The 12,536-nt window shown below is 35.4% G+C and overlaps 1 protein-coding gene across 1 annotated transcript in view; it reads right to left on the minus strand.

The window, feature by feature from the left end:
• The window catches only part of CCDC33 (coiled-coil domain containing 33), a gene marked incomplete in the record, with an annotated part of 47,454 nt that extends 35,320 nt beyond the window's left edge, over window positions 1-12,134 (minus strand). The window contains 10 exon segments of the mRNA XM_072399074.1: window positions 772-886; window positions 1,486-1,577; window positions 1,654-1,755; window positions 1,985-1,998; window positions 2,430-2,609; window positions 3,213-3,346; window positions 4,685-4,848; window positions 6,883-7,008; window positions 9,758-10,350; window positions 11,773-12,134. Coding sequence (XP_072255175.1) covers window positions 772-886; window positions 1,486-1,577; window positions 1,654-1,755; window positions 1,985-1,998; window positions 2,430-2,609; window positions 3,213-3,346; window positions 4,685-4,848; window positions 6,883-7,008; window positions 9,758-10,350; window positions 11,773-12,076 — 1,824 coding nt within the window.
• Between the last annotated feature and the right edge of the window lie 402 nt (window positions 12,135-12,536).

The following is a 12,536-nucleotide window of genomic DNA, read 5'->3' on the forward strand; positions in this document are numbered from 1 at the left end:
ATATGCAGTTTTATTACATTGAAAGTTTGCAAATGTACTCCAGCAGGTAGAGAGCTTAAGTATGCTGTTAGCACAGGAGTCAGCAAACTTTTTTAGCTACTAGGCCATTTTAGGAGGTCAAGAAGGCACAGTAGGCCAGACTCTCTCTCTCTCGTCCCGCACTGATGGCTTCGGCCCCCACCAGGAACGCCCCTGAAGGGAAAACCGTTTTCTCCTCCATACGGAGGAGAGGGAACGCCCCTAAAATAAATCCCTTTCCTCCGCAATACATACAGAGGAGAGGGAATGTCCCCTTACCCCCACCGCGGGTTGCCGACCCTTGCCGACCGGGATTAGGCCAAATCGACCAGGAGGGCATTAGGCCGGAACGGACTACTGGCTAGGCCGTATTTGGCCTAAAGGCCAGGGTTTGCCTACCTCTGTGTAGACACTAGTATAAACACACCACATCTTTACCAATGTGCCCAACTTGGAAGGAACAAAAACAATCCAAACTAATTAATGCATGCTTCCAAAATAAGGTATCTGTTCCCAGATGGTGCCTACAAATATGGATTAACAGGCAAACACAAGTTTCCATAAATATTTCACTATATAAACAATACCTTTAATATGTGGGATATACTGAAATCTGTAACTATGCATTCTATGGCAACTGATTCTTACAGCTAAATTATGTGACTGTGACAAAAAAGCAGAACATAACAACTATGTTTAATCAACAATATACTGCTAACTTTTTAAAAGAACATTTATGCACATCAGTATTACCTGTGGATGTCCTTGTGTGGCTCTCTGTGGCACAAGGAAAGAAGATGGAGAGGGATCTGGAAACAAAGCTGTAACTTGAGGTACTCCACTCATGCCAGGAGGCTTGTTAATCTGGCTGTTGGTTAGGGGATATAAGAATAATATATATTTTTTTAGTTTGACAATCTTTTGTCACTAAAGATTAACCACATATATATATATATATATATGTTATTGGCCTAAGAAGAAAGATAATGTTTGCATGAAATTTGTAGCTCATTTCTAAATTGATTTAGAACCTATAAATGGAAATGTATCTGTTTAGTAGTCAACACTGCTGTATTGTAATCATATCTCACAAACATTTATAGGAGCTTACACTGTTAGCCAATACACACAGATAGCATTATACTACTTTGTTAAGCTGCGTACACACTGCCAATTTTTGTTGTTGGAAAGGATCTTTCACGATCCTAGTCACATCTAAGCATAAGGAGATGCAGTAAATTTCATTTATGGTTATTTGCGTTTTGGTTACACCTTAGAACTTATGAAAAGTAACATATTAAAATCAATGACAAATGACTACACTTGTAAATTTATATATTTTTTATGTCATAAGTGAATTGGAGAACAGAATGTCCTTGTTATCTGCTTTATCCATGACAACACATTTTACCTTTGTAACATTTTCTATTATCTTATCTTGGATGTTTGTATCTGTGACATCCATACCTGTAATCTTTAAAGTTGGGCACAATTCTTGCTACAGCTATAAGTGGGTGAGATGGTCCCTGCAGTGAAGACTCAATCCCAACAAGAAGAACCTATTGGAGAAACCAAGGAGATTTGTATAAAGACTTCACCACAGTCTATAGGTTGGCTCTGACTTGTCAAACTTACCTGTAAAGCACTGTAAGTGAACCCATCCTGTTGGGATATAGAGCTACTTCTGCGTTCAATGCTTACATAAAGATTGCATTCACTGGCACCCTGATCATGTGGCTGAGATATGAAAATATTATATTAGGATCACAAAATTCACACATTAGATTTTGAATAATTTATTTATCACTTGGGAATAAATCATTTTGTGCTTCTGAGCATGTGAAGAACGACCATCTTACCACATGAAAGGGTGAACATTTTAATTACCCTACAGCACAGTTTCTCAGTGTATTCTCATAGGTCAAATAAAACTTCTCCTTGCTTACTGTTTTTGCAATAATTATACCTTATATAAAAGTCCTACAGAAGACATATATGTAAAATATACAAAAAAACAAGAGAAAGAGTAAGGGCTCACCATGTGGGTTGGACAGTTTCACTCCATGGTGGCTCAATACAATATCAAGCAAAAATCCATTGTTATTAGTAGGCCCAGTTCACACCAACATGCTGCCTTAGTGTACACTGGGCAAAATGAGAACATGCTGCATTTAAATAGAGTGCGACATGTTATAATGAAATATATAATATTGCAGCATGCTGAAATCACATTAGGTTATCAAAGAACGTTGTAATAGGAGTACACACCATAAACAGTACTATGACATCTTGGATTCTAAGAGGGCTAAGTATTTAATAAATTAGACATAATTTATATTTAATAAATTAGATTATATTTAATAAATTAGACTAAATAACTTAGACACGCTGCCTTTCCAATTGTTGCTAACCAATAAAACTTGTTTCTCTTCTGAGCATATTAGTTGTGTAACTGCAAATAAACTGACAATACTGTAGTACCTGCACCAGACATAGATGATATTGGTGGAAGGGTTGCAAAGCATGTAAAGGGAGTCGATATTCCAGGAGAAATTCCTGAGAGGGATTATCAGCCACTGTCAGGATAAGATCTACAAAAAGAAAGCATAAATATTATTTAATTATTTTATGGAAACACAGGAAAAAAAGAATATAGATGTAATTGTTTTCTTACTATTTGACTGAAGAAACACTTTCTTGAATCTGTTAAATAAGTAACATTCCTAAATCAATTCTAGTTCCTACAATTGCCCCAACTAGAATACAACAACACAATATTCTACTGTTTCCTTTTTAGGTATCTGGTTATTCAAAATCCTGAAAAATAAAATCACCCTGACGCAGATGATATTGGTGAAAGGGCTGCAGAACATGTAAAGGTAGCTGGTATGTTTGTCCTCCCTAATATGTAACAGATTATGAACGTCTGTCTTCACCAGTCTTGGTGAACTTTATTAAATCCAGCCCACAGTTGGAAGGCAATATCCAAAACTCCAAAATGTGAATGAATAGAGTTTGTAATTACGGAAGGGAGAGCTTTATTAGACTAAAAAGCTAAAAAGCCAATGGCTAATTCAGCCTACCCAGCTGCTAAAATAACTAAACTATCACAGATTGCTCGAAAACAATAAATACATTTCTGAATAATGGTAATGTTAAAATAAACAACAGAAGGCGCTAGCATTGATTGTTACCTTCTTGGTCTGCTACTTCCTCATCAACCATCATAGTCAAGGTCTCCCCCCACACAGGGTTGTTAGTTGGAGTGTGAGCAGCGTGTGATACACTTTGTGCTGCATTTCCTTTCTTCTCATCTGTGCTGCTCATTCTGTAAAGCGTATATTTCATTTATTAGTTTTTTCATGCTGTGCTTTGCTCCAAATTTTACTAGTATTTGACTGTTTTTGTTGAGAAGGGATTAGCGAACAAATGTTGTAATTAACAGTTTTGAAATATATGGCCATGCAATAAATACAATGTTTTCCGATATTGTCTGCTTGCAATTTTTCATTGCATCCCATGAATTTCTGGTATGTTTGTCCATTCCGTCAATCACCAGGTTGTGACTGACATTTGAGTGGGGGGAGGTATTGGATTGGGGTCCTTGCCATGTGATCTGCATTCTGTGGACCAACTTGATGAAATATTAATGCCAACTGAACCCCTTGAGAAGACAAGGAGGGGCAGAATATCCCATTAGCAGCACCACACAAACAATTTTCTGTCTGGATTAGCTGCTGGTGAAGGAAACGTGTTTAAGGCTTGAGGCCCTAAGAGTCGACCGCTGTGCAGGGCAGAGAATTGAATAGAATAAATGGGGGAGGGTGAGGAGAAATAGAGAAAGAAAAGATGAAATTAATAAAAAAAAAAAAAAGATGGTGACAAAAGGCTTCAGGAAACTAGGAAGTGCTATGTGCATGTTAACTGTACCATATTATAACATGCAACATGAGAATCAGGTCAAGTAGACAAATGTGATTTTCCTGTTGCTGAACTGCTTACAGAGATATGATGCACAAACATGAGGGTGGGGAATGCATATACGCCATATCTGTTATGCAAAAGTAATCAGTTCTTTTTATATTTGTTGAATTCCACAAATTTTGTAAGACAACAGAACATGATATTACAAAGAAATGTTTAAGGAGATTGCAGTATAAGAAAAAAGACAACTAAACTAAATATTTCTGGGGAATAAAAGACTGAACACTGCCTATACACAATATTTTTTTGTTTTTGTATTTTAAATGAACAAGCAATGTTGTTTTAGTAATAAAATCCAACTGCCTTCTTCCATGTGTTTGTAACCTAATACCTGCCATCCTGTAGCAGTTAGATTGCAGAATCCGTGTGATGAGTGTGATGGCATCTTGGTCAACATCTGGTATTAAATATATTTCAGAAAATGCAAACGTACAAAGTGCATTGGATGACAAACATGTTAAAATCTTGACCTGGTTCCAAATTTAGATGGAATATATAACTTAACAAATCCATGAAAAAAAAAGTTTCTGTATATCAACAAATTCTTATTAGAAGTTTACCAGAAACACTAACACAATAGGCCATATCAGAATTATAACATAATACCAAAGCCAATAAATTGGTATAGTAGCTCCTAATGTGGCTAATGTAGCCTCTCTTAGGGACATGGGCTCATACTTACAGACTGACATATGGGGATGGCACAGAACCAGCACTAATGGAGGGAATATGTTTGGCTGAATGCAGTGTAACAACAATCTTCTCTACTCCAGGTAAGGGTAAAAGTTTGTTCTCTTTATCAGCTCCAAGTACCGGGTCCCCTTGTGCTGGTGGTTTCTCTGAAACCTAAAGAAAATCATTATATAGGCTTCCATCTAAAATTTTCACTTTAAACTATCAAAGCACTTACTAAAGGAAAATGGCAAACTCTCTGTGTTTTAGAAATAAAAAATAATATTTAAATATAGTACACATAGGGCTCTTTTTTTTATAAAACAAGGAATCTGAAATTCCCACAAACATTACCTGGTGGAGAATCTTCCAGGTCTATGTGTTTCAATGGCAGTAATTGATTCTCCACCAGCAAATGTCAGATTCCTTGTTTTATAAATAGAGCCCATAGTAGTGCTGTAGAAAGCAGCATGAGCGAAGAATTATTTTTAAACATACTAGATGAGGTGACTACATTATTTTTAATATGATTATTTTTTATATTATTAACAATAATAAAGAATGTGAAATGCAGGGTATAAAGGTATTAAAGTTTTTTTTTTTTTTGAGATCTAAATGTATACACTAGAAGAATCAAATAAAGTTGGGCTCATGAAAAACTCTTGGCTCTTTGCAGCAATGGTTGAAAATGAATGGTTCATGAATGAATAGGCTTTGTGAAAAAATATTAATGTTCAAAGTACTGAAATATACAAGGCTAAAATATGGGGAGTTCCATGACCATATTGGTACAACATAATAAAAGAGGGACACTGAAATATACATTCAAAACCAGAAAAGAATGGAAAATTAAAACACAGACAGTTTCAGCCTATCCTTTCACGTGTACAGGTTTAAAATAAATAAAGTAGGCCATATGATTTTTTTAATACTTTAAAATCAGCAGATTTTATTATTTAATACCTGCCACAAAGGTTCTTGACTAGGCAAGATCATTAAAACTATGGCAAGTAAAACAAAAGTAAAGCAATACTAATGTAACCATTTACCAAAACAAACCTTTATCATAAGATAGCAACATTACAATGGTGGTTCAGACATTCAATTTGCCAAATTTTTGATGCAAAAAACACTATGGTGAAATCTGAGTTTATGATACTTCTACATTACATTATTAACTACATCATGGCTGCTATAATACACTTTGCATTTTTTCTTTAAAGCTAATTCTATTTTGTTTTTTGTTTTTTTTTATACTTTGCATTTCCATCTAATCTGATATCTTGCCTTTAACATTATTAGGACTGTTACAAAGGCCAGTTCATTGGAGATAATGCACTTTACTTTATCTGAAGACATTGTACACTTTTACCCACTCATTGGCTAGCATATATTTCCTTATGTATGTCATTTCAGCAAGTTCTTTAGGCAATTGCTTCTTTTTTACTTACTACAAAATCTCCTGTATCCGGTTTACTGGGATACATAAGGGGTACATGTATTGTCTTTAGGTATTATCAGTTAGACCAAAATACATTCTAAAAACAAATCTAAATGTTATTTTTAGGCAATCAGTAGCTGATTATATATGTATATCTACAGTATATATATATATATATATATATATATATATGTAAATATATTCACACAATTGGTGTTCATCATTTGGTTCAAAAAGTGCATTGGGCCCACAACTGCATGGTCACATTGTTCATTCAAACTTGTTTAGGATTTGGGGGAGAGAGGCAGGAAAGTGTTCCGTAGACACCTGCTGCACTGCTTTGTTTGGGGAAATACAATAGCTATAAGACAAGATTTCTCAGCCTATCCAATTACTTTTTCTAAAGAGCTGTGTAATAAATCTTGGCACTATATGAATTATTAAATGAAATGAAATTAATAAATAAATATTTAGTCTTGACCTGCCTCAGTAAGGCAGGATCAGGAGGCTGTAGTCTTATATGTATGAGTACCTTTAGGGTGGCTCCAAACAATTATTACAATTGTAAGCATCAATGATGCATTTCTGACATATCCCTGTACCAAAATAAGCCATTTTGCTAGTCAATTATAAACTGAATTGTTAGATTTTCACTTTACAAGCTCAGTGTGGGCTGTTGCTATCAATAATTGGCTATCCCCCCCCCCCCCCCTTTGTCTCTATCCATGCTGCCTTTGCCCATTGGCCTTTGAAGAGTCCATACTCACATGTGTCTTTTGGAAGGAGGCGGGTGTCTTTGGAGGTGAAGGAAGGAGCAAAGGAGCATCGTAGGATGTCTTATGGGTAGGTAGGTAGGGAGGCAGAGTCCTATGAGTTTCATCTTTATAATCATCCTTTAAGAGAAAATGTGTTGACATAGACCATAAAATGATAAAATGTAGTAAAAATGTAGATGAAGTAATAAATGGCTTCCTGGAATATAATTATAGTCATATATTTCACTATTGATTCAACCATTGTTATTTGTGATTAGGTGTTATATGGAAACCCAATGACAACATAAAGATTTAATTTTCTGATTTACTAAACTTTCTGTAAATCGAGCCAAATAGTTTATAAAAAACACATAATAAAAGCCTGCTAGTCACAAACAATGATGTGGATTACATATTATTTTCAGTTAAATATGTATTGTAATGAATTTTTATTACATCTTTGATCAGATATATTTTTTTCCCATTGAAGCAAACAGGTCCACCCATTATGGGCCATAAAGGATCTTCAGGGTCAAGCAAGATCTTAATAATATTATTTTTAATTTTTATGTGTTTTTATAAATACTTATATAAAAAATATATATAAATACTTATATAAAAGTAATAAAACTCCCACCAAATTCCAGGGTATTGTCTGCAATGAGAAAGATTGTTGAATAATCCTGCAGCCTCCTGGGATACCTATGTCTCATATCCTAGAAAAATGGTGGATTCTACATTGGATGCTGGCAGAAGCACCCAATCTCATTCTGAGATTCATGTTAATTTTTGTAGAATGCCCTCTGAAATGCGTTACTGTAACAGTATTTTTTTGTAAATGTAAGGGAACAAGCAGTCCTATCACCTAAAATGTAATTTTAATAAGTTGAGGGTGAATGTTACACTATGATACAATGTTACACTATGTGACCTTTCTTCTAAACTGTAAAGCATTAGAAGGTTCATTTAAAACTGCAAGCAGTCATATCACCTAATATTAATTTTTGATTAATTAAGTGTGAATGTTGAGGGTGAATGTTACATTATGTTACATTATTACATTATGTGACCTTCCTTCTAAACTGTAAAACATTAGAATGTTAATTTAAAACTGTGAACAGTGTGCAGAAACCTGTCCTTTTTTTAGCAATGATTTGTTACAATGAACAATAGCTAAAACAAGGGCTTCATCCTAATGATCACTAGATGGTGCTGAAATCTCCTTGCAGAAGCCCGGTGGGGTTGCAGACTTTTTCTTTCATATAACAGAATAACAATAAATGCCCATAATGACATGGCTGCCCATGCATGCTACAATCTGCACAACCTATTAAATTTAAACTGAATTGTACAGAAATGTGCAGAGGCTGCTATAAAATTCGTATTTATAACATTTAAGTATTAAAACAGTGGATAGATATATTGGAAAATGTTCCCAAAACAAAGTCAACCACGCACATTACATTAAATAAATTATTCAACCTAATAATGTTAAGATTTTTAATTTAGTTTTTTCACTATCTAATATAAACATGAACAAATAGATTTCAATGTATGTGGTCAGCTATAGGAAGACCATCCACAAATCATCATACCATGGGTATTGGTAAATTTTAGTTATTATATAACTAGGTATGTAATTATGTTAATAATTTTTCACATATCCTATATTTTTTTTTTCAACAGAGTACAGAGAAACAGTAGGACAAGAGTAGGACAAGAGTAGGACCATCCATTGTAATTTATTTAACAAACATCATTCTGCTCAGCTTGTTCTGCATATAAATGTTATGAACAATACAACGAATGGCAAAAAAAGGCTAGTGAGAAAGATTAGTAATGTTTTTGCTGGCTAACTTGAAAATGTAATAGGGATCATATTGTACTGATTTATATGCCCACATGCAGCTTCATCTTCTCTTTTTTTCCTAATGATTACTTTTCACTAGACAAAAAATAAATAAGTGTCTCAGAAATTCCGGCAAAGCATCATTTACAATTTTCCCATTCCTGTCGATGATTGCAATAATTGAAATGTGCAAAGTGCTGCCATTCTGCATGTTTGTTCCAAGTCAGTGACTCATTTAGTGGTAAATACAGATGGGTGATCAAACCTGAGTCTGGTTTGCTACAGGCTTGGCAAACCATTAAAAGTAAAACCTTAGAATGGTCTTTAATGGAAGCCTAATATTAAAGTACATAGCAGGCAGTGTTACATTTGACAGGTGATATTCCAGCCTGGTAAAATATCTGCTTTATTATTTGTATAGTAAGTAATAGTTTGTCCAAAAGTACAGACTGCTTTCGTCATAAAGACAACAATACACCAGTGATATTCACACTGGTTCCATGTTCCACATTCAAGTTCTGTGGCACTGCCAATGTAAGTGAATCTGACATTTCCTGAAACATGGAGAATATTTTAGGTCCATCGGTTTTAATGTAAGTCATTAATTCTCCACCAGGGAATGTTTCAGGGAATATCATATTGTCTGTTTTATAAGGATGTGATTTTCAGTCCATATAATGATTATTTTACAAATTGATAATTTATGATAAATTGTAACTATTTAACGCACTTGTTCAGTTATTGATTTTTTATTAAAAAAAAATCACCATTATATCCAGATGAAATTATGATTGTGATACAGAAAGTGATTTTAGATTGAATACAATGGTTAACCAATCAAAAAAGTAGCCTTGTTCGACATTCTGCTTACATTTCATTAGAAACTGATAGAAAGGAACACTTTGTTAAATTTTATATTGAAAACATTGCAAGGGCTATCTTGAATGGAGACCTTTCTGCCAAGACACAATTATAGTGGGAGTCTTGTCTTCTGTACACAACCTATATGTATTTCAAAGTAAACTAGTCACCTCTTACCTGATCCCTCTGTGAATGACCCTTTTGAGGTGACACATCATCTCCTTCTTCTTCATCAGAAGATTCATACTCCTCAGATGCTTGATTTTCAGGAATGTTGTGATGGGACCTTGGAGTTGGAGAGTCTGTTTGGATAGGGATTGACCTGGTAGTTCCTGGCTGGGATATGTTTGATTTAGGACTAGGTCCTCTAGGTGATATATTCAGATTAATGTTTTGCTGGAACCGATCATTTCTAGGGGTTCCAGAATGAGAGGTCCCATTTCTTTTAACAGACGGTATAGGGGAGGCTGGTTCAGGAATCTCTTCAATTTTTGGAGGTTGATATTCCCTAAAGCAAACATTATATGCTAAGCGCCCGCAGTGCATTGCCATATGGTCACCTCCAACTCTTAGAAGTGCCAGCACCCCCTGATAATTATAAAGTGGCTCGAAGGGTGCCGCACGTAGATTAATGCGAGGCTGGTTTGTTCGGGGGTAGATGGCAAATAATGCTTGTCCAACAATTTTGCTTGATTTAAGAAGACCTGTTCCAAACTTTAGGACGTCAATAGACAGCCTGACATCATGGTGTTTGTCATTTTTACAAAGTCCTGGGTTAAAATAATAATAAAAAAAGGTTAGAATTTAAATAACTGAGTGCAAAATGGTGTCTTTTTTGCTTCTACCTATGGTTTTAGGTATACTATTATACACATATGAAATCTAATATTAGAGAGCTAATTTTGAGGTGAAATTTTAAAGATAAAAAATGACCCATATTTCCAAACTGTACTTCTTAAAAATAATAATTGGGAAGACATATATAATTTTGTGACAGTGCTTTCTATACCTGTAATCCGGGACAGACTAAGGCAGGGACATAAGAGGCCCCTGCTTTGGGCTGTATGTTGGGGCACAAGTGGGACAGAAGCCTCATTGGTAGCCATATTGCTTTGCTGTCTACAGATTACATTGGAGGAGTGATTCAGTGTCAGTGTAGCAGCTGCCTACTACTGTATGTATCAGAGGTTTTAACAGTGTTCCCAAAAAGTCTGTTTTTTGGGACTAATTACATCTGCAAACTTGCATCTCCACCAGTGTAATCCACACATCCTGTCCAAAAAAGAGTCTCACACTCTAATATTTAGTTGGGATGAATTTGTCATGGTATCATGTATATAAGCTTATGCCATGTCACAATACTTTTTCCATCCAGAGTTGCATTAATTTTCCATCAAGATCTTATATTGATGTTGGAAGATTCAGACCACTCCAAAGAAAATCTTCTTGGGCACATGCCAAAGATTCTCAATGGAGTAAGGCCTGGCCAATCCATGCGTGAAAATGTAGTTTCATGTTCCCTGAACCTGAACCAGTCTTTTACAGTTTGCGCCTGATGAATCCAGGCATTGTTATCTTGGAATATGCCTGTGTGTGGTCAATATACTCAATATAATTAGTTGATGAACCTAGACCTGACTGATTGAAGCAACCCCAGATCATAGCACTGCCCTCCAAAGACTTGGGGACTTTTTTGGGCTAGCCAGTGTATAACACTGGGCTGTCAGTGTGACAACACATGCAATGTTTGATAAATAAACTGAAAACATGAAACAAAGCCTCTTTACCAAATATATTTCATTAACTACTTCATTCACTTATTCCTTTAGCTTTTCCAATGGCTCGTATTCATTTTGTACTACTATATAAAACTGCTATGCCTTGTAAGTATATGTAATGCAGATAGAAAGATAGAAAGCTCTGATCTTCTCAGTTATAAAAAAGGATAGGGGCAGTCACACTTCAGCATCTTTGCCTCCTTCCTTCCTCTATTCCCCTTGCCATTCTTATTGCAGATAACATTTTTGTAAAATAACATTACAACATAGCAAACAGAAGCAGAAACATTGCTTTAAACCTGTATTAAAGATCACCTAGATATAAATATTTCAGCAATAACTCCATCATACCAATACTAGCACAACCCCAATATTCATTTATAATGTAAATAATTATTATTTTTAATACAATACCTTTTGGCAGGACAAACAAGAAGATATTCTTTTCAAAAGAGATTGTGTCTGTGAGATCTCCTTGCTCTGCAATGTCGGTCTCGGCCTGGTTTCTCTGAATCATGTCTCCATTGTTGACTTTTACTGTGACCCCTTCCACTGAGTTTTCTAGCAAAGGGTTCTCCACACGAAGGTGCAGTTGGTACCGTCCGGCCTCGTTAAACTGGGCATCAAGAACTCGGAATTCTAATGAAAGCAACTTGTCATCCAACCGCAGGCGAGGGGGCCCAGGTGGGACAGCAGGAGGTGCAGCTGGAGCTGGCATGTTTAGATTACAAAATTATAGTCTTATACATGTCATATTCCCTTGCTTTTTCTATACAGTCTTCTCTCTGTATACCTTTTCTTATTCCGCCCCCCTCCCTTTTTTTCCTGTGCTTGATAGAAGTTTTACACCTGCAAGGAGTGGTAGTGAGGGAAGGATCACATTCACCTGACTGCCGTTTGTTTGGGACAAACCAGGTTACCTGGTGACTTAAGGTAGAGTTAATGAATGGATTATCTGCTGTATCTGTGCTGTTCCCTTACAAAAGAATGGATACAAAAATCACTTCCTCTTGTTTGCAAACACCCATATATTATCTACACAATAGCAAGTTGAAATATTCAAATATACTTTGCAAATATCTATCTATCTATCTATCTATCTATCTATCTATCTATCTATCTATCTACATTACTGCAATATTTAAATTTTTATTGTGGTCTTTTTCCATGTGTTACTT

This window comes from Pyxicephalus adspersus, chromosome 2, assembly GCF_032062135.1.
Source record: "Pyxicephalus adspersus chromosome 2, UCB_Pads_2.0, whole genome shotgun sequence".
NCBI lineage: Eukaryota > Metazoa > Chordata > Amphibia > Anura > Pyxicephalidae > Pyxicephalus > Pyxicephalus adspersus.